The sequence below is a fragment of the Perca fluviatilis genome, chromosome 16 (genome assembly GCF_010015445.1).
Source record: "Perca fluviatilis chromosome 16, GENO_Pfluv_1.0, whole genome shotgun sequence".
NCBI lineage: Eukaryota > Metazoa > Chordata > Actinopteri > Perciformes > Percidae > Perca > Perca fluviatilis.
In genome coordinates this window covers 21,170,580-21,192,027 of record NC_053127.1, presented here as the reverse complement: position 1 = coordinate 21,192,027, position 21,448 = coordinate 21,170,580, and the positions used below count along the sequence as shown (strand labels likewise).

At 40.1% G+C, this 21,448-nt stretch overlaps 3 protein-coding genes across 4 annotated transcripts; 2 read left to right on the top strand and 1 right to left on the bottom strand.

Moving 5' to 3' along the window:
- Window positions 1-39: 39 nt before the first annotated feature.
- fdxacb1 (ferredoxin-fold anticodon binding domain containing 1) lies at window positions 40-3,449 on the top strand. 2 transcript variants are annotated; one of them, XM_039777076.1, is made up of 6 exons: window positions 40-154; window positions 362-554; window positions 640-796; window positions 1,300-1,503; window positions 1,622-1,780; window positions 1,866-3,449. In XM_039777076.1, exons 1-6 carry the CDS (start codon window positions 92-94, stop codon window positions 3,124-3,126), a joined length of 2,037 nt encoding a protein of 678 aa, XP_039633010.1. In that variant the 5' UTR covers window positions 40-91; the 3' UTR covers window positions 3,127-3,449. The 2 variants fall into 2 exon arrangements, with proteins under 2 accessions (XP_039633010.1, XP_039633011.1); XM_039777077.1 differs by having other exon boundaries at window positions 40-554.
- Window positions 3,450-3,554: 105 nt separating this feature from the next.
- Window positions 3,555-11,783, top strand: alg9 (ALG9 alpha-1,2-mannosyltransferase). The gene is made up of 15 exons (XM_039777078.1): window positions 3,555-3,739; window positions 5,524-5,659; window positions 5,823-5,957; window positions 6,259-6,329; window positions 6,487-6,575; window positions 6,933-7,068; window positions 7,171-7,258; window positions 7,995-8,100; window positions 9,191-9,313; window positions 9,987-10,141; window positions 10,261-10,390; window positions 10,491-10,638; window positions 10,748-10,877; window positions 10,969-11,099; window positions 11,411-11,783. Exons 1-15 carry the CDS (start codon window positions 3,600-3,602, stop codon window positions 11,532-11,534), a joined length of 1,842 nt encoding a protein of 613 aa, XP_039633012.1. The 5' UTR covers window positions 3,555-3,599; the 3' UTR covers window positions 11,535-11,783.
- Window positions 11,784-11,820: 37 nt separating this feature from the next.
- On the bottom strand, window positions 11,821-18,034 carry layna (layilin a). The gene is made up of 8 exons (XM_039777075.1): window positions 17,760-18,034; window positions 17,616-17,636; window positions 17,097-17,394; window positions 16,151-16,308; window positions 16,025-16,069; window positions 15,836-15,898; window positions 15,607-15,703; window positions 11,821-14,926 (listed from the first exon to the last, which is right to left on the bottom strand). Exons 1-8 carry the CDS (start codon window positions 17,833-17,835, stop codon window positions 14,221-14,223), a joined length of 1,464 nt encoding a protein of 487 aa, XP_039633009.1. The 5' UTR covers window positions 17,836-18,034; the 3' UTR covers window positions 11,821-14,220.
- Window positions 18,035-21,448: the final 3,414 nt, after the last annotated feature.

Sequence of the window (21,448 nt, the reverse complement as noted above, 5' to 3'; positions counted from 1 at the left end):
GGAAACAGCGCAAAGTCCCGGATGTTTTGTTTCTTGTCGGACTATTGTATCTGCGACACAGCGTTTAACGCAAGCTGCTGCTACAGGTGAGATGTTCAGCTTTCGTGTACTGCAGCGCCTGACAGAAGGAGAAGGTCAACGCCTTAAATCTACAGTACAGTCAATATAATTTCTGTTATTTAGCCGAGCCCACACACACATGATAACGTTACTTACTAAAATATGCAATTAATACGATTGTATTAGACCGTGAAGAAGACTGAAGGTGGTCATTGTCGCTCGAGCCTCTCTCTCTCTCTCTCTCTCTCTCTCTCTCTCTCTCTCTCTCTCTCTCTCTCTCTCTCTCTCTCTCTTTCTTTAGCACTCAATCATGAGCATATCTCCTTCACGGTCCATATTGCTGGTGGGAGAAGGGAACTTCTCATTTTCTGCATCTGCAAGCCAGTTGTACTCTGAGACGGAGACCAGCTTAACGGCAACTTGCCTGCAGCATCAGGAGGATGCACTGCGGCATGAAGGTGCTGCCGATAACATTAAGATAGTCAAGGACTCAGGTACGGGCTTGTGAGTACAGTATACATATTTTAACCGAGTTGTATTTTGTGGCACTTTTTGTACACTTTTTTTTGTGTTAACTAGGTGGAGCGGTGCTCTTCGAGGTGGACTGCACAAAGCTGGGGGAATGTGCCTCTCTCCAGGGCCGTGTATTTGATCGCGTGGTGTTTAACTTTCCTCACTGTGGGAGAAAAAGTGGGGTTAAAAAGAACAGAAACCTTCTCAAAAACTTCTTCCTCAGGTATAACTGCATCATACCATGATTCAATCTATTCGCAGCATTTTCTTTCGAACAGCCACCATGTAAAAATGTTCACACAATGTCCTCTGGTGAAAATAGAATTATAACATTCCAGTTCATTTTCCTCTTTGAAATAATTTAACCTTCCAAACTTCCATTTTTAAACCATTAATTCTCCCTTTCTCCCTCCCAAATATATGACACTTCATAACACTGGTTTTGCCATGTTTAGCTCAATAACTCCACATTATGAATAGAATTAGGTGTCATTCCTGAATTTTGTTTTTTTATACTGAGTGAAATGTGTCTGTACCAAATACTGACAACTTTCAAGTAACAAGCTGGCAATTAAATGCTTTTTCTTTACTCAGACAGTTCCTGATTTAAATCAGGTTTTTCATTTTGATTTATTTATTTAAATTCTATTATGGCTGCTTGTGTTTAGACATCATTTTCACCCATGGTGACATACTGATTACATATTTGTTTTTCTTCGCCTTCAGTTGTGTTCAGGTGTTGTCTGAAGATGGGGAGGTTCATGTTGGCTTGTGCAACGGACAGGGTGGGACACCAGCGGACCATCCGCAGCGAGAGTGGCACAATAGCTGGCAGGTAGCTGCCATGGCAGCAGAGGCACACCTAATCCTTAGTGATGTCCGTCCTTTTGAAAGTGAGAAATACCGGAGCTACAAGTGCACTGGATACAGGTAAGGAGTAAAGGTGAGTGTTACAATGTATAAATTGAAACAGCAGTGTGTGTGTGTCTGTGTGTCTGTCTGTCTGTGTGTGCTGACGCTCTCTTATAATAGTGTTGCTTTTCTACAGGAGCCAGGATAAGGGCTTTCATGTGGAGAAAGGTTTGCTCCACGTGTTTACTCGCAGCCTCCCCTACACCCCTGCTCAGGTACTTAAGGTTGAGGAGGCTGTTGAAGGGGACAGAGTCCAGTATAACATACCAGCCGAGCTCAGTAATTACATAAACAGGTACAGTAACACAGCGACTCTCATGCTGTTTGAGTAATAAGCCACCAACGCAACCACAAGCTTACTGTCTCTTCTCTTTCATCAGGGGATTTCTTTGCTCAGGTTCTGTCCACCCCGTCAGGTTGGTGCAAGATTTTCTTCTCAAAGGACTGGCTGAAAAGTGGTCTGTTTCCATGACGACAGAGACCATTCCCTTCCTCCTCACGACCAAACAGCTGCAGACGTGCTGTGACATCGACAGTACACACTGCTATTGGATCCACCTGCTTCAGAAAGACCTCATTTCTGACACTAATACCTCTACAGACAAGGAAAAAGATTGCTTGATTTTCTTGGACAGTCAGGGACGCACAGACACACAAGACTCCCTGTCAGCCACACGTGTTACCTCAGATAAAGTGGACAGGGTGAGGAGCAAAGGAGCTGAGAGCTTAAGGTCTGCATGCTCTCTTGACGTTGATCCTGAAGGGGAAAGTGGCCTTTATATGCTGCGTCCATCACTGCTCCCTCAGATGGAAAAGCTTCTAACTAAAAAAGAACAGTTGATTAACAATGCAGGGAGTCATGGGGACAACGAGGGAAATAATAAAAGTGTTGAGGTTGAAGGGCATAAGAAGGAGGGTCCCCATGGGGGCTGTAATGGTGTCACCAGCTTGTTATTTGGCATTAGTGGCCTGGTGTTCAAGAACGTGACTGTCAACCTCTGGGCTCTGCCTGCCTTTCACGAGCTCCTCCTCAGAGGTGTTTTCCCTTCGGAATGTGAGCCAGTCAAATTGCTTGGGCAAAGGCTGGAAACGCTGCTCACACCCTATGGTGTCTCCCTCGTCGCAGAACAGGGGGGTCTGCGTCTGATGGCACAGCCAATGGGTTGTGTTGGTAAGGTGTTAGCAAGCATTGCAAGTGACAAGATTAGCAATGTCAGTGTCACTGTGTCCTTAAATTTGGACCTCCTCGCTGTGCTCCTGTTCTCACTCCCCGACTGGAGGCTGCTGTGGTCACATGATCCACGATTTTTACAACACTTTGCACTCCACTCATCACCAGGGAAACCTTTCCACCCATTCTCCCTGTTCCCAGAGCACTTCAGCTTTGACATCAGCTTCTGGACAGGGCCGACATGGGAGGAGAAGAAGTTCCATGCTCTGATCCGAGAGGCCAGTCACGGGACCGTGGAGCAAGTTAAACTCATTGACACATTTTCACATCCTGACCTGAGCCAGACCAGTTACTGCTACAGACTCATCTACCACTCAAACACACATGCTCTGTCACACACAAAAGCCCTCCAGTTCCATAAAGACCTGGAATCCTTTCTTACCTCTCGGTTGCAAGTCACCATCAGGTAGCAACATTTGAATCTCTAGGAAGATCAGGGATTTAACCTCTTATTTTTTTCAGACAATATAATTACAAGTCTGTTTGTTACTGCTAAGCAAATTATAAGTGTATAATCTGCAAAACTGTACTTAAACAGTGTTTACAGTAGTTGAGGCATTGTGTGCTATGTCTTTGAAATGTATACCGGTAATTGGAATTCTGCGTATCTGTGTGTATTTTAATTGTCATTCAACAAACATGCAATTTAACATTTAACTTGTGGTCTATCGAGAATTATTAATAAATAAAACAGCCCTAAAATAAATAAATAAAAAATGTCTGTCGTAACAAGCAAAGCCAGTGTACTCCTGTAGCCTACTTAACCACAGCCAGAGTGATAGAGAAAGACATTCATGATTCATACAGTATGCGATGAGAGTTGTCAATAACCGGGCAGCGGCGAAAATGAACGAAGCCCGACTCGGGTGCAGCATCGGAAAACATGGCGGCCAAAGCGCTTCGGCAGCGAACCAGGCGAGGCAGCAGACAAGATGCAAACAACGTTAACGTCCCCGCTGAAGCCCGGCCACCGAAAGAGGAGAAAGTCGGCGATGACAGTAAAACCACAGAGACCCGGCCGGAGTGAGTATGAGCCGGGAGAAGAGACGTTAGACTCCTCGGTGCTGTGAGCTCCATCCCCGGTCTGACTGACAGCCTGAGCAAGGGAAGCTAGCTAGCTAGCTTAGCTACTTTGATACGTTAAGCAAGTTTGGAGCATAACAACACGATAACAACGATGATACCGTCCTCCTTACAAACCCACAGGACTTTGTCTTTACAGTAGTGTTAATTATAATATATGTTAAGTTGTGTTTCCGCCCCAATAAATAGTTGGTTGCATGTTTCAATAGAGCAACGTAACGCAGTTGGGTTACCTGGTCAGCTCATTCATTCCCCCATTGCTGTCACACTGCCAGATTTCTGACGGCTGCAACACATACAGTAAATTAACGTGGCTGCAACAGATACACTGTCTACAGTGGGTCAACTCGTGATCAGCATAAAGGGTTTTTCTTTAAATCAACGATTTCTGTTGTTGATACTTTGCTGAAGTCATTTGAAATATTCTAAAATTAGTTTGTAAAATGACGTGTCATAATAAAACCTAACGTGAGGATCAATGCTAAGCTGCAACTGAGCCGGCTAATGTGATGATGGGTGTGAACAAGAGGAAACACTGCCAGTGCAAATGTCGGTTATAACTGTTACCATAAACACCAGCACAAATTATTCTAAAATGCTGTTTTGACTTGTGATAATTACTCTGAACAAGCACACAGCTGTCCACATCTGGAAGTTATTTATAATGGGCATTGATAACAGAAGTCAACAACGGATTTTTCATTGTCAGGCATCTGTTATTTGATAAAAAATCTTAAGCAATCAGCTCATTGAAAACACACAACTAGAAACTACAAATTATATGGATTTTGGATTGTATGATTCAAACAGTACAGAGTGAAATACAATGTAGTATGCTGTTATGGTTGTGTTAAAACACTTAGATGTGCATAGACAACATGCTGTGTGTCTTGATGCTAGGCACTGTCTGTCTATACATCTGCATACTGTAATAATGATGATTTATCTATAGAGCAGAAAAAGAAACACAATAACCTGTAAAAAGAAAAAAATTATGTAAAATAACAATACAGCTTGAAATAATAAAATGACACTATTAATAATAATATTAGAAACAATGAAAGCCACAGTAATCATAATTGTGTCAGTCAGAAAAAGTGAGGCGCAAGACTGATTGGTAATTAGGACAAATATGAAATTCAAATTACCTTACAACAACATTTAAATAACACATTTAGGTATAATTTAAAACAAGCTAAAAAAAAAAATAGACAACAGACCACTAATTACAAAAAAAAGGGAACCAGAAGATAAATACCACATGTGTGTCTGTCTTTCAATCTTCCAAGTAACAGGCTTGTTTCTTTTCTCTGTTGTGAGCTGATATTTACTTTGTGTTCCACTAAACACTTAATTTTTGTAATTAAGGACATTAATTCTCTGTGAATTTTAATTAGCCAGCTCTGATTTGATTACCATAACTGTTGTGGATTAAAAAGCAGATGCACTGGACACATCAATCAGTTAAGCCTGTGAATGTTTAAACACATCAAGCATCAAAGGCCAGTATACAGGTTCATTAGGTTGCTTCAGATGGCTAATTACACTGTTTAAGATCTAGGTAATTGTCTGTTAAATATGCACCAAGCAGAGATGATGTACTATTTAAGTACATTGTGGTACATTTTTAATGTTTAATACATTTTGATGCTGAAATAGATTGTTATTGTTATTTTAGGGTATATAGCAATTTAGCATCTGTGTGTGTTTTTTTTTTTAAATAGGTCAGTAAGTCGTGCAGGCCAGGTATGGGCTCCAGAAGGTTCAACTGCATTTAAATGCCTGCTTTCCGCACGTTTTTGTGCAGCTTTGCTCAGCAACATCTCAGACTGCGATGAGACCTTCAACTACTGGGAGCCTGTAAGTACTTTTGTCTACTATCAGAAATCCTTAAGTACAATATGCTGTCATTTGTGACCGTTTCATGGATTTTCTTACATCAGAATCTCTTTATTGTTCCAGCAAGATACTGCTTCTTTTTCTAACTGTTAATCTGTAATTGTTGTGATGGCTGTTTTGACAGATGCACTACCTGCTGTATGGCACAGGGATGCAAACATGGGAATATTCTCCTTTGTACGCCATCAGGTCGTACGCTTACTTATGGTTACATGCTATTCCGGCTTGTTTGCATGCCCATGTTCTACAGACAAACAAGGTAAATATTCCAAACTTGTTGTCATTTCAACGTTTGTTGTGATAGTTGATATTTTTAAATGACTTCAGCCGACCTTTAGCATTTTCAGCAGCTCTATTGTTCTTCTCTTATGGGAGGGCTGTGTTTACCTTAAATTGCAGGACAAAAGTGTCCTGTATATAGGAACGTAGAATCTGTGGGAAGTTATTTAAACACATCTGCTTCTTGAAAATTTAATTTTTTAATAAAAAACGCAAAGAACTGATTAGCTATATGTTCCTACAAGGGTCACCACAAACCTTGTGCTATGATTGTGTTGCAGGTGTTGGTGTTCTACTTTGTACGATGTGTATTAGCATTCTCCTGCTGTGTCTGTGAACTCTATTTCTACAAGTGAGTTTACTATCCTCTTAAATGCAAGTGGGCATCCTAAGCGCTTTTGCTTACAAATGTTGCCGTTTATATATATTTTGCCATATAGATATACATACTGTTTATCTATATATGATATGGAAGTTAACCATTTGGTTTGTTTGTGTGTGTGACACAGGGCAGTTTGTAAGAAGTTTGGTTTGCATGTGGGCCGTCTAATGTTGGCATTCCTTGTCCTGAGCACGGGAATGTTCTGCTCGTCTGCAGGTTGGTCAGATTTAATCACTTTGTTAATCCATTTCCATCCCTTTCATCATTTCTACCCATTTTGTCAATTTTTTATAACTATTCACTTTGGTCAAATACATATATTGCAAGTCTACCTTTTTGAACTGCCTCCATCCCAGTCCTCTTTGGTGTTTACCATCCACCTTTTTCGAATAACTAATTACTGAGCCATATTTTTCTGTCCTCTTTATTGCTTAATTTAGCACACTGATCAAAAATATGGAGCAGTACAGCAGTTTGCACAGGGTGCAGTATACATTTTAGAAGGAACATTTCATATTTGTGACACATTTCTGGTCTCACTTTTTGTGATATTTTTTTGTTCTTGATCCTCAGCATTCCTGCCTTCCTCTTTCTGTATGTACACAACGCTGGTTGCCATGACTGGGTGGTTTCAGGACTCAGCACCATTAGCCATCATGGGTGTGGCTGCCGGTGCCATCGTTGGATGGCCGTTCTCTGCTCTGATTGGGTAAGGTCATATTTTGGGGCAACACTTTGCCCCAGATAGACTTGTCAAACTGTAGTATTCTTAATACCGCTTTGCAGATTTACAGATTTATTTTATTTTCAGGATTCCGATCGCCTTCGACCTGCTGGTGTTAAAGAGGCAGTGGGAAAGTTTTATCACCTGGTCAGCTGTTGCTCTGCTTCTGCTGCTGGTGAGAATATGTTTTATAGATGCATGGAAAACGAATAAGGCTTTCCATTTGCGTATCACAGGACAAAGGTGCATGTAGATGAGTTTCTCTTCTATTCAGCTGCAGTGTTTCCACAGGTCTTCTGTGGGAGAGTTAATCAATATTGCAGGAATATTATGGGATATTACATTTTCTCCTCTGTTTTTTAGTAATACTTATCTAAAACACAAATTATAAACAAAAAACAAACTTTATTCTTCACCCTGAAGGTGGTGTGTATTTTTTTACCTTTTGCTATGCATTAGCTACATCCATAAAGCCTTTAATATTGGTTTTCATGCTGTTCTGATACTATTGGATTACCCCTGCACCAAAGAGCACCTTGTTAGACTAATTTCAACCACCACCAAAAAGAAGCGCTGCTTTTCTCTGTCTTCCCAAACTTTATTCTTAATTGTCACATACATACAGTACAATGTAGTGGAACTTTATTTCTGCAATTTAACCCATCCTAACTATATAAGGAGCAGTAGACAGCTTTATACATAGAGTGTCCGGGGAGCAACTTGGAGTTTAGTGTCTTGCTGAGGGACACTGTGACATGTGGCCGGAGGAGCCTAGGATTGAACCTCTTAAACCGGTTATGGGGCGACCACTCTACCTCCGAGCCACAAGCCACCCTATACAATATTATGTTTATGTTGCTGAAGCTAAATGTAAATGGGAACATTCACTTTCCCCTCTGTTTCTTTCTCAGGTACCCCTCATGGCAGTAGACTCTTTCTTTTATGGCAAACTGGTCATTGCTCCACTCAATATTCTGCTGTATAACGTCTTCACGCCACATGGACCTGATTTGTATGGTAATATATAAGAGCACTCATCATTAATGTATCATTTTATATCATGTTGGCAAAAACAGAATTCTGACCTGATGTTGCCCACTTGGAAACACATGCTCCCTCAGTTTATTTTTAGTCTATTTTGTCTTGAAGTACTTTTCATAGTGTTTTATTTTTTTTTAACATGAACAAAATTGTCTTAATACTGTATCTTATTCATCATGTTGCACAGGGCATTCTCTTTGGAGTCTATCTGTATTGTTACAGCAACTGCAGAACAAAGAGGCTGCATGATTAAACTGCATTGTGTTGTATCAGGTTTTATTAAAGCCAACAGACAAATACAGAACATGAGGCATCATTTTTATAAGTGAACAATCTCAAATCTCACCAAGAAAACAATAGGCTACTGACATTTCATCAGTAGTTTTGGCATGTTAAGTTAAACATACCATTAACAATTATATCCTGTACAATACTGGAAGTGATTATGCATGTTTAGGGTATTTAGTATAGTGATTTTTAGGCTGATAGTTTATTATTTTAGTGACAGAATGAAGCAAATTGATCTTAAATGAAAACATGAACAATTTAAAGCTGCACTGTTTTTAGTTGACTCAAGAGGGCATACCATCATCAACACTACTATATCAAACCCTTTTGAAAGTGTTCCACTTGGTTTCAAATAGCCACAAATAGACAGTGCCACAAAATGTATAATACCTTTCGGCTAGTGTCTCTGTACCATCATTATTCAAACTCTTTGGACATTTTAATTTTCAATTTCACAATAATGACATACAGCGGTAACAGGCAATGGTGAACAAGGCATAGTTTTGCAACAGTATGTCAATGACCCTCAAATCTCTTACCCACCCACACACCAACCTGAATCAGGTCAGAGCCAGACGGAGACAAAAGTCACAGACCCACGCGTACAAACAAATACATACCAATAAGGACATACAACACACACAAAAAAAATAAGAAATGATTTGACCATCCCCTCTGTGAATTTTCCCTTTAAGTAAGATAACTACTTGTTGTCTTTCTTGTGATAGTCTGTACATGAGCTGTAATGTTTTGCATATTTTGTGTTGTTTAAATTCAGGCACAGAGCCATGGCATTTCTACTTTGCAAATGGGATCCTGAACTTCAACCTGGTGTTTGTTCTGGCACTGTTTTCTCTGCCACTCACTGCTCTCATGGAGACACTGTTACACAGGTTCAATGGTGAGGACTCATTTCACACACCAGCACAAAAAACTGACTTAATGTTGTCATCGCTCAGTATAGGTATAAAGTGCTAAGCATAAGTGAATACACCCATGCTTTTGGAATGGTTTTAGCCTAATAGCTGGTTTGATTTGCATTGAGAGATGATCTTATGGAAAGTACCCCATGCCAACTTCTAGGTATGGTGAAGGGTATGTGATGATGTGGGGCTATTTTAATTCCAAAGGCCAAGGGAACTTTATCAGGATGCGTAGTATCCTGTTTCCATGAAATAACTGGCCTTTAAAAATAAAAATCTGCCTGCCTCTATGGGAATTTAACATAGGGTTGTACTGACTTATTCCCCCTGTATTTTAAGGAAGAACATTTATTTATTTCCGATACATTATTCATTCACAAAGAAAATTGGTGTCCTGAAAGGTTGGATTTTTCCTTATTTTTTAATTAAGGCATTAAGATCAATTTCCAAAAGATGATTTTGTATTCCTCTTTTTAGTCAACTTTAGCATGGGTGTATTCACTTATGCTTAGCACTGTATATGTTGCATAATAACAAACAATAATTAATCTAATCTAACACATGTGAGGAGTTTATTTTTGCAGTGATGTTAATTTTTTACAGCAGCTCCTCTTGTGATTTCATGTACTTGTGCACACGTGTTTTCTGCAGTGCAGAACCTGGGCCGTCCATACTGGCTGACTCTGTCTCCCATGTATCTGTGGATGTTGGTTTTCTTCACCAGACCTCATAAAGAAGAACGTTTTCTATTTCCCATCTACCCTCTCATCTGCCTCAGCGGGGCAGTAGCCCTCTCCTCTCTACAGGTGTGTTACCATTTTCAAAAATTAGCTTTTGTAGCAAATTTAGTCTGTGTTAGTTGGCTTTATTTGCTTTTAGAATCTGTAAAAAATGACATGTTACAGATTGTTTTTATTTCTTGCAGAAATGTTACCACTTCCTGTTCCAGCGGTATCGACTTGAGCACTACACAGTCTCCTCCAACTGGTTGGCTCTTAGTGCAGTCGTGGTCTTCTCAGTGCTGTCACTGTCTCGCTCTGTCGCCCTCTTCAGAGGTGTGTGTACACACAGACGCTATTCTCCTAAGGAGCAGTGTCAGGCAACAAAAGCAACAGTTCAAGATGGATGCAATTAGATTTATTCCTCTGTCTACAGGCTACCACGCCCCTCTGGACCTGTACCCAGAGTTCCATCGCATCGCCAAGGATCCGACTCTTCACTCAGTCCCCGAAGGCAGACCTGTTAGTGTGTGTGTGGGCAAAGAGTGGTACCGCTTCCCAAGCAGCTTCCTGCTACCGCACAAGTCAGTATCCAGGTTTTCAACGTCTAATAAAGTATCAAATGTGTTTTTTGTCATTTCCAGGTGTGACTTTTACACTAATTTGCTGATAGTTTCTCTTCCTAATCTCCAGCTGGCAACTGCACTTCATTCAGTCTGAGTTTAAAGGGCAGCTGCCTCAGCCATACGCCTCTGGTCCTCTGGCCACTCAGAGCATCCCAGCTAATATGAATGACCAGAATCTGGAGGAGCCAACTAGATATGTAAGTCACTCACACGTGCACATGTGTTGACACATGGACACTGTACTTTATAGTAGTTGGATTTTGATTGTGACATTTTTACTCTGGGCAGGTGGATTTACGGCAGTGCCACTACGTAGTAGATCTGGACACAGATGAAGAAACGCCACTGGAGCCACGTTATTCCGCCAACAAAGAGGAGTGGAACATCATAGCCTATAAGCGTTTCCTTCAAGCCTCAAGGTATTTTCCTAAATACGTTATTTACACAGAAATATTTTAAAGAATGTCTCCTGAATCTTCAGAAGATCATAAAAATGTAAACCTTTAAATTTAAAAAAAGCTCAATGTATTTTTTATTTTTTTTTAATGAAATAAAGTCGCAGAATAGAGAATAGAAAAAATAAGAAGTATCATCTTGACATTTTAAACATGTGGTAGAACTTTAGTATAAAGCAAATTGACAGAACTGAAACTCATCTACAGTATTTTTCCTGCGTAGGTACAAAGACTAAAAAGAGACAGTTTTTTAATAAAACCCTTTTCTCTATTAGGTCATCTCCGCTCTTCAGAGCGCTCTACATCCCATTTCTATCAGATCATCACACCACCTATAGGCGCTACGTCATCTTGAAACCACGGCGGCAAAAGCAGCCTCGTAAGCGGACCCATGGCTGACCTTTGAACCTCTACCTTGGCCAAAGTGCAAAATCTTAACATAAGAAATCAATCCCTTCCCTCATGACTCATTTGAAGATATCAGACCCTTTTAAGGACATTATGTCTGCTGGGCTTGTGTGTGACTAAAGAGAAACTGTTATGTATGTATGTTATGTTATGTACAGTATGTGTTCTTGGCAGGTATCAGGTGTGTGTCTGTGTGTCTGTGTGTCTGTGTGTGTGTGTGTGTGTGTGTGTGTGTGTGTGTGTGTGTGTGTGTGTGTGTGTGTGTGTGTGTGTGTGTGTGTGTGTGTGCGTGTGCGTGTGTCTAACAGTTGAAGCAGGCCGTTAACACACAAACACATTTTCTTTTCATACTTTATTTGAAAATGTGGCCTGAATGAAAAAAAAAAATTATAATTCTGAATAATGAATCTAAGACATCTTGTAGTGTTTGCTTGTCTGCACTTGAACAGTATCTTATTGTGTGCTCTGTGAGCGGTAGAGATGAATGAAAGTGAGGGTGCGTTATTAATTTAACTTGGAATGTTAATAAAAACATGGTTGACTGCTAATACAACCTTCCTGTTTTTTTATTGGGACAGTAAAATCACTTCACCACAAGTAGACAGATTTGATTCTAATCTCATTTTATTTGAAGATTTCCTTATGTAACAAACATACAAACCACTCACTTACAGGAGAGATGTCAAGGCATTATACATTCTGAATAAATAATAATAATGTTGCTATATTTTATCATTCTCTTTGATATCATGCCTTTGCTGTGGTCAGGCTGCAGGCACTCAAATTCACTGTATGAGCCACCTTTCCACTCGCTAGCATTGTTTTGGGCTGTCTTTGATTTCCTCAATAGGAGACAGAATGCCATTTATAAATAAGGGAACAAGTGTATCAATGAAATTCAGTTCAAGTTCTGGACATCTCACAATTTAAGGCCATGTCAAAACACACTTGCAGTACATAAAAATATCCAGCCCTCGCTCAAGCAGTATTGGGTGTATTGTGTCTTAATCTGTTTGAGGTAGCCTGTTTATAGCAGGTAAATTTGTTAACAGTATTTTCAGGCATAGCAAAAATAAGGGTCCAAGACCTCAATAGGTATCCTACCAAGCTAGGGCAGCATGACAAGGCCATGCAAACTTTTTATTTTTTTTAATGAATATTTTTAATGGCCTATAATTGACAGGATAGCTTAAAGACAGGAAAGGGGAGGGAGAGAGGGGACGACATGCAGCAAAGGGCCATGGGTCGGATTCCAACCCGGGCCGCTGCCAAGGAATCAGGCTAAATGGGGCACACACTCTACCGGGTGAGCTAGAGGTTGACCCACAAGGCCATGCAAACAGGCTGCCACACAAAGTCGCTCATAATCATTCAGTCAGAGACATCTGAGACACTCCATGCTATTACTTGAGGTTTAACTTGGCTTCTTTACTCAACCTATTCTCCTGGAGTATCAACTGCCTATGAAGAACCCCAGGTTTCCTGTGTGTGCATTTTTTTTGTGGTAATTTATTAAAAGAAAGTATGTTTGAGATATGCATAGTTTAAGCATCAAGTGAAATGACGGGCCTATAGAGAGGTCCAGAGAAATGATCTAGTGTTGAGGCCTAGTCATGCAGTATGGGCTTGTGTTAAAAGAGTACTCCACCAATTTAGCATTGCGCTATAACATTGTTGGACTCACAATGGACAGTTTAAAAAAAAAAAGGATCCACACATACTTCTTTCTTGTCCAACCTTGGTGTCTACATTACCCATAATGCAACGAGATTCAGGTGTGTCATGACTAATGTAGCCTTGAGCTTCAAGCAGAGATGGGGAGCGGGCTACAGAGGTCTGGTAACCTCACTTCCTTCTAACTCCACACCCCCAGATTTCTTTCATTTTCAAACTTGCGGTCTTCAGCACCAACCGACACTGAATTAGAGACATCACTTATTTTACTAATTACTACTAATTTATTAGACTTCACGCAGCTCCTTCTGGAGCCACAAAAAGCTTTGAACAACTTTTTTTCACATAGGTGTTAGCACTCCCTAAGACCTGTAAACAATCTCAAGAAAACTTTTAAGTCTCGGTTCACCACCCTTATATAGTAAAGGTAAATGGACTTTGATTGTTCATAGAACTTCAGTAGAACAGTGTAAGATGTAGGTGTGAGGATTATTCAGAGTGACCTGGACACTGTTTTTGAAAAGATGATGCTGTTGAATTATTAAAATGTATTTATCCAATGTTGTGAGCATCACAAACAAAAGTTCATTCACCTCCATTAAATCGGGGGTGGAGTCAGAAATCTCAGGGACAGATGTCACATAACTTGAACAAATCAAACCCAAACTACCTGCATGGCTAGACGTGGCTACAGATAAGTGAGAAAATGGTTTTCTGTAATTTGGGTAAGATGATCCTTAATTCTAAATTCATATTCCTAAACAAATCTGTGTTTGATTACGACAAACTAATTGGCACACTGGTCTAGTCTATCAACGGGCTACAGGTTGAATTGTGGGGTCAGCGACAAAATATGATTTCAGCAAGTCCTTACCTGATTTATATCCCATGAAGGGCTTTATAAACATACCCTACTAACAATTACAACCAGTTACTGTACGTGCACTGTTTTTACAATCACACATATACGGCTGTACAAACAATGAAGGAGCTTTTCAGAGGATCAGTAGTTTTCTCTGTTGATCCATTCTTGTTCATTGAAGTATCTCTTTCCGACATCAAGATTCAGGCCATTTCTGTAGCAATCCAGATTTGCTTGGTAGGATTTTCGGTTTCCATAGGTTCCAAGGCTGGTTTGGTAAGTGTCTTCCTTGCCGTTGGTAATGTATGTCTGATAGAGGTCAGCCTTTACTGTATGACTTCCAGGCCTCAGTTTGGCATCATAGAGGTCACTCCCTCCTCTGGTACTTCCATCATACAATCCACGATCAGCATACACACTGCTGCCGTAATGCTCACTCTTTGTCGTACGACGACCTAGACTCCTGTCATAAAACTCTCTGTGCCCAGTGGAGCCCAGACTTCTGTCATTCAAGTCCCTTTTTCCTGGACGGCCCAAGCTGGTGTCATAGAAGTCCCGGGTGGCACGACGCCCAAGGCTGAGGTCATTGAGCTCAAAGTTGAGGAAGCAGCTCTCTGTGCTGGCAAGCGTCACAAAGCCGCTCTCTGTGTCCCGGCCCCCCAGGTTGTCGTAGTCACCTGTCGGGGTGTCAGGGGAGGAGCATAAAAAGGAGGTGTTTTTGGTGTGTGGGCGAGCTGAAACCAGGTCATCCTCCTTCTGGGATCGAATGACGTTGTAGACGTCAGTTGGAGCCGGGCTGGGGCAGAGGTCTGTCTGGCATACTTCTGATTTCTGCGTTTTCCTCTTTCTGTCTCACACACAGAAGAGAAGCATAACTAACAAGTCACCTCAAACATGAACACAACATGATACCTGATCCAGACTATACGGTGTACAAGGTGTGGAGGATGTAGGCTACTAGATACAACAGTTTCCTTTAACTTGACAATAGTTTTTGAGTCAGTGAACTGATCCTTCTAGAAAGTAGGCCTTTAGCAAAAGTAGCAAAAGCCTGATAATGTTTATTCCTTGGTGACATAGGCCTTAATTGTTGTCCAAAAACTAATGAAAACACATTAATGACCAATACACTATAGAATACAGAAAATATAGAATACCACCAAACTGATCCTTTAAGTTTATTTTTATGACACGCTGTTATAATGTGGGTTTTATATGGAACGAACATTATAACAAAATGTTAGTGTATTCATTTTGACAACTGTATTTTGGAAATATTATAATAATAATGTTATAAAAAGAAACATAATGTTGGTTCTTGGTGGCTGTAGCTAAGATAGTCCTATCAAATGGTGAACTGGGGTTTAGAAAAATGATTCTATTCAGGATATTTGTAAAATATATATTTTTCACCTTACCCTTTGCCTTGGAGAAGATTTAGAACAATCTCCTCAGTTATGACCATATTCAAGTTTGAATTACAGTCGATCAAAGTATTTAGTATTTGCGTTTGTTTAGGATCCTCACCGTCTGACAAGCAGTTTGAAGCAGCAGACTCCAATCACTGTCAGTAAGAGCAGTATCAGGGGAATCGTGGGAATGATGACGTAAACCAAATTCAGAGCTAAAAGAGACAACAGATACACATTCAGTGACTGTAATGTTAGCGGTTGATTAAAACGCATCAGAGTAATGAGTGTATAATCTTATTCTTTGCAGAAAAAGGTGTATTAATATGAATCTTGGGTCAGTCAACCTGTATTGCTGCCCTGGTTATGGTTACTTGGATTCCATGGCAGCACAGATGAAGGGAACACATCTGTAATAAAAAGCATATATACACCACTGTTGACCACACTTACTTTCAAAGTAGGCTATCCAACATGTCTTCTAAATCATATGTTGTGACATTTTTTTTTTTACCAATCATACAGAGCACATTTACTTGTTTGAGTGAAGTTGGGAGAAGGGGAAGGGTCCAGTGGCTTCTCTGTGGAGAAAATGAATCACAGTCAGAAATGTTCAAGTATTTTCAAAGTAAAAGAATGTTGAAATACTGTGTCAGCGGTACCTGCAGTGTATTTGCAGATGAAGTTGTTCTTGGTATCACAATTATCGTCGTTCCACTGGAACATATATCGCTCCCCCAGACTGGCCGAAGCGGACGGTTGGTGATACATTACCACACACGCCTCATAGCCGCATGATGGCTCATCTGAATGCCAGTTCCTACAACAAATACACACAAAGCAAATGTACAAAATCCCTTTTTTTCAAAGCTGCCCTAACAGATGTATTTACAAAACTTACATTTCCATATACAGTATAAAAAAGTAATTGGAAAAAAAAAAAGCTGATGAGACCATGACTGGGTTTCAAATACCAATGCTTTGTGTCTGTTGCACCAAGTATCGAAAGTTGTAGAGTACTAAAAGCTGGCATTGCATGTCTCGTCAGATAATTGTATTTAGTTATTCTTTAAACGTATAGTTCCTAATTATAATTTAAAAAATTGCTAGTTTTAGGATGTTTTAAAGTTACAGATGCTACAACATAAGAGGCAGGCCGATAAATCGGCCAGCCTGGCACATCAGCCTATAAAAGCCTATTGCAGATATGGCTGTTGTACATATAAGTCCTATAATATACAAGTGGTAAGAAATTGCAGTAGGCCTACAGAAATACAAAATATGTAAAAAAATGAAGGGATCTTTATCGTAAATGTTTGTTGAAAAAAACTGAAAAAAGACAGTCAGAGTTTTCAAACTCTGAAAATCAATAGAGGTATAGGCCTCATTATTTCATTTTCATCATTTTTTTTAATGGTTTTGTAGAATTTTTTTTTTTTCTATTTTCATAGCCTACCATATTTCCTTAAAGTATTTTATTTTGATACCTTTCTACAACACACAATCAGCAGTGAACATTTTGAATATATTTCACTTTTAAAATCTAAAACTAATCCTCATACCACCCTCGCTTTTGACCCCTTGACCCTCTAGATACCTCCCACCAACCTAAATGTGGACTTGCTGCCGTCCAGCCAGTAGTACTTAGAGGAGCAGTCCAAGCTGCTCTCCTCATCTCCATGGTTACGGCGGAGACCGATCCAGAAGTCTCCATCAGTTGGGCGGAGCTCTGTGATGAGCTGCTCTATGATCTTCTGCTCAGAAGCCGACTCCACGCTCAGCAGCTGCCCTCCGTCTCGTCTGCATGCGAGCTCTGCCTCTGCGAAGTTGAGCCTCCGCCAGAGCTCGGAGAAATAGGCCAGCTTGTAACATGGCCTCCCTTTCCCTGCCTTGCACACACGTTGACCTAGACCCCCACACACACACACACACACACACACACACACATACCTGATTATATGTGCACTGAATTTTCTACACGTTTCCTCAAATATCACAAGCATCGGCCAAGAAGTCTATGTCTGAGCACACACATGAAAAGACCTGACTGTGAACCTACAAATTACATAGATGTGGAAGCCTTTTATACTGTAACATTTTACATTTTAAGAGGAGTGTGTTGCCTACCTCTGGCTTCGAATATGTCCGCTTCAAGAGCCCAAGGTCCAGCATAAAGTCAGAAAGGCAGGCCATGAGGAAACCAAAGATAGATCCACAAATAAGTCAAGAGTTCATGTTTGAGCTGTGTTGTGTTGTCTTTGTGCAGCTTACCTGTAATGAGACTTGTAGCTGCAGATGGATCAAAACATAAAAGCAGGAGGTGACAGAAGATTGTCAGCAGGTCCATCTTTGTCAGCTATTCACCACCACCACTTGTATTTTGGTTCAGTCTTTTTCATTCCGATGTCTGCTCATCTGGTCATCAGTGGAGCTCAGGTGAAGAAAATCTACCTGAACCTTAAGAGGTGATCTGTTGCTTAGGGTGTAAAAAAAAAAGAAAAAGCCCTAAAAAGGATGAAATAAGTTAAAGAAGTGCTAAAGAGGAAGTCTTCTGTTCTATCTGCTGAAAGAGAGTATGTGAGACAGAAGGAGGAGCAAGAAGAGAAAAAACTGTGTGTGTTTGGGAGGGGGCTGTAATCTGTTAAGAGCAGTCTTAATGATTGGGAGAAGAGGCTGCATCGATCCCAAGACATCTAATCATGCAAGTGCTTCTCATCGTAAAAGCTGACAAGAGGCAGATTTCGCTCCTTCCTTTATTACTTAAGCTCTGGGTATTATCATTACAAAAGTGTTACATGAAAATAATCTGCTCTAACTCAATCAGGGTTACTTTAAAATATTTCTATCAGGTTCCGTCTTCAAGGTATATTGCGGTGTTCTTCCCTTATTTATTTCCGTTTCAGTACAAAGAAGGAGAGATAGTAACACAGCTGACATTTCCAAGAGGAGGGATAATCATTTTTTCTTTCCTTTATTATTAAAGCCTTTTGGTCTCAAATTTTTTATATTTCTCTGCAACATAAAATATTTAAAACAATTACAATTAAAGTTCAGACTGCCATCACTTTTGGATTCAGATGTTGCTAAATTGTAATTGGTGCATGGAAAAACACGGCCTCACCTTTTTCCAACCGAGCACAGCCCACTTCAAACCAGTGAAAAGAGCACAGACGAAAACACAAATCCAATCTGTCGATGTGTCTTTGACAAAGAAATGCTGTGTTCATGTAGGACTCCATTATTATGAATAGGCTGATGGATTAAAAAAGGTTTTCAGGACCTTTAAATGTCTAATAGGTCTAAAATGAAGTTGTTAAATTGCATATGTGAAGGACAAATGTGTCAAATGGACACCAGGCTTGCTGTTTTAAGTCTTATGCTAAGCTAAGTTAGCCAGCTGCTGGTAGAAGCTTAATTTTGTACAAACAGTAGTAGCTATAAATCTTTGCACCAACTCTCGGTAAGAAAGCGATAAGCATATTCCCAAAATTGTAATATTTATTTATTGTTAGGATTGTTAAATAAGAATTCACACAGAAGAAAATAGGCTTTGTTAAAAAAATTAATTTTACTTTAGAAACTCAGCTTGGATACGTCAAATTATTCGGATACATTTTTGACAGTACATGTTAGTAACAAGCAGAGCTGTAACGAAGTAGAACTACTTCACTACTGTACTTAAGTACTAAAAAGCTTACGTTACTGTTGTGAATTCCTCACTCTACGGAGACTGTGTAGGTTACACTGTGTGTAGTTACGGCTACGTTATCGCCTTGTGTTTCTTTTCATTACGGTGATCGCCCATTCAGAAGTCAGAGACGATGTAAGTTTGTACTCTTTATATTTAGTTATTGTTGCAGCAGATGAAACTATTCCTGAGTTGTTTGAGTCTGCAGTGAGTCCTGAATGTTAACCATTTGACCCTGTGATGTGAAGCTGCTAGTTTATCTGTATTTTGCTAGCTTGCTAACTTTCCTGTTCATCACACATTTTAAAATAAACTACTTGCAATACTTAAGTACAAACATTTTTGAATACTTTAGTACTTCCACTTAAGTGGGGTGCTTAAAAAGCACTTCTACTTCTACTCAAGTCACTTTTTTGATAGAGCACTTGTACTTTTACTCAAGTATGGGTCTCATATACTTTATACACCTCTGATAACAAGGGAGATTTCCATTAAAATACTGCTTGCTATATAATTTCATATTCAAGCATCAGGATCAGCAGAAACCATGGATGCATGTGAGCGTGACCCGCTTTTCTGAGCACAAATGGGGGAAAAGTGTATGTATGCAGTTCTTAATGGTAGTAATTTCTAAAATGGCCCATAAGGTTGATTTAGGGCTTGCAGAGAGACAGATCAGCCAGAGTTTAAACAGCAGAATGCTTCATCATGAATATGCTGTGTGTGCTAGAGTTGGGGGGTGGGGGAGGAGGGAGAGAATAGGGAGAGGGGGTTGGGGAAGTGAGGATGCCCTGGATATACTGTATTAATGGATGCTGCTCTATCCAAACACTGCTAATCAGTTTACGTGTAACAGATTTATTTCAGTCAAAGGGTTTGTTTAAATTGAAGGTGGGGTAGTGGAAGTTGGCATTAGCAAGTGATGCTCTGAAAAATAAAAGAGAAGACAGAGAGGTAACTGAGTCCCCCCCCAGAGGGATTCAATAAGGAATGGACCTCCGTTTAAATGTCCTCCTTATTTACAGCATCTGAGACTAACAGAGGCTTTTATTCAATTAAGCCTCTCCCATTCGTTCCTCCTCTTACACAGTCTGTCTTCCTCTGTCTCTGCCTCCTCCTTTTATGCCACTGACCTGCTCCCTCTCTCCCAATTAGTTAAAGGGAAACCAGATGAATGTTCCCATGGGAGGTTAGTACATCACTGACCTAACAAAGCACCACACACGCACGCACGCACGCACGCACACATGCACGCACACACACACACACACACACACACACACACACACACACACACACACACACACACACACACACACACACACACAACCTAACGATGTAGGCGTTTCACCATGCCAAAGAAACCAAACATTGATGTTGAAAATTCACCACTGTTTTTTGGTTGTTTGGACATTTAGTCAATATGCAGCAGTAAAGAGAATTGCTAAATGTACATTTTCACTGAGGCGATGCCTGACAGCATAATGGTCAACAGATCATAGTTACACAGTAAAATGACATTTGATTTGAAGCCATAAACTTGCTCTGACCACAACAAATCATTTGTAATGCAATGGCCCTGTTTGTTTTGTGGGCTGTAAAGACACAGTAATGAAAGACAAACTCAGTTAATTTCCATCTCAAAGCCAGACAAAAAAAAAAACTTAATTACTCACAAAAAAAACGTAACTTCCACTAAATTCAACATTGAATGATCCGAGCTGGCAACCTGCCAGGTGGACTGTCCGCATTGCGCAGGCCTGCACAGAGAGCTGGAAATGAGCCCTGAGTCACTGACCTGCGGGGGAGCTGATCCATAAAAGAGTTTTGATGAAACCTTTTAAGTGCTGTAGTAATTCTTTAAGTCATGCCTTTTTATATAGTTTTGGAAAAGGCCTGAGAGAAAAAAATGTTTAATCACCTGTGATTGTGAATGCATAAACCGTGTGCCATGTAAATTATGATAACATTTTTCGACTTCAAATTATATTATGTATCACTTTCTCTAAATAAAGGGTACTCATTCCATTCCTGCATAGAGATAATTAGCAATTTGGAACTTACAAAATATACAGTGTCTCACAAAAGTGAGTACACCCCTCACATTTTAGTAAATATTTCATTATATCTTTTAATGGGACAACACTGAAGAAATTACACTTTGCTACAATGTTAAGTATTAAGTGTACAGCTTGTATAACAGTGTAAATGTGCTCTCCCCTCAAAATAACTCAACACACAGCCATTAATGTCTAAACCTGGCAACAAAAGT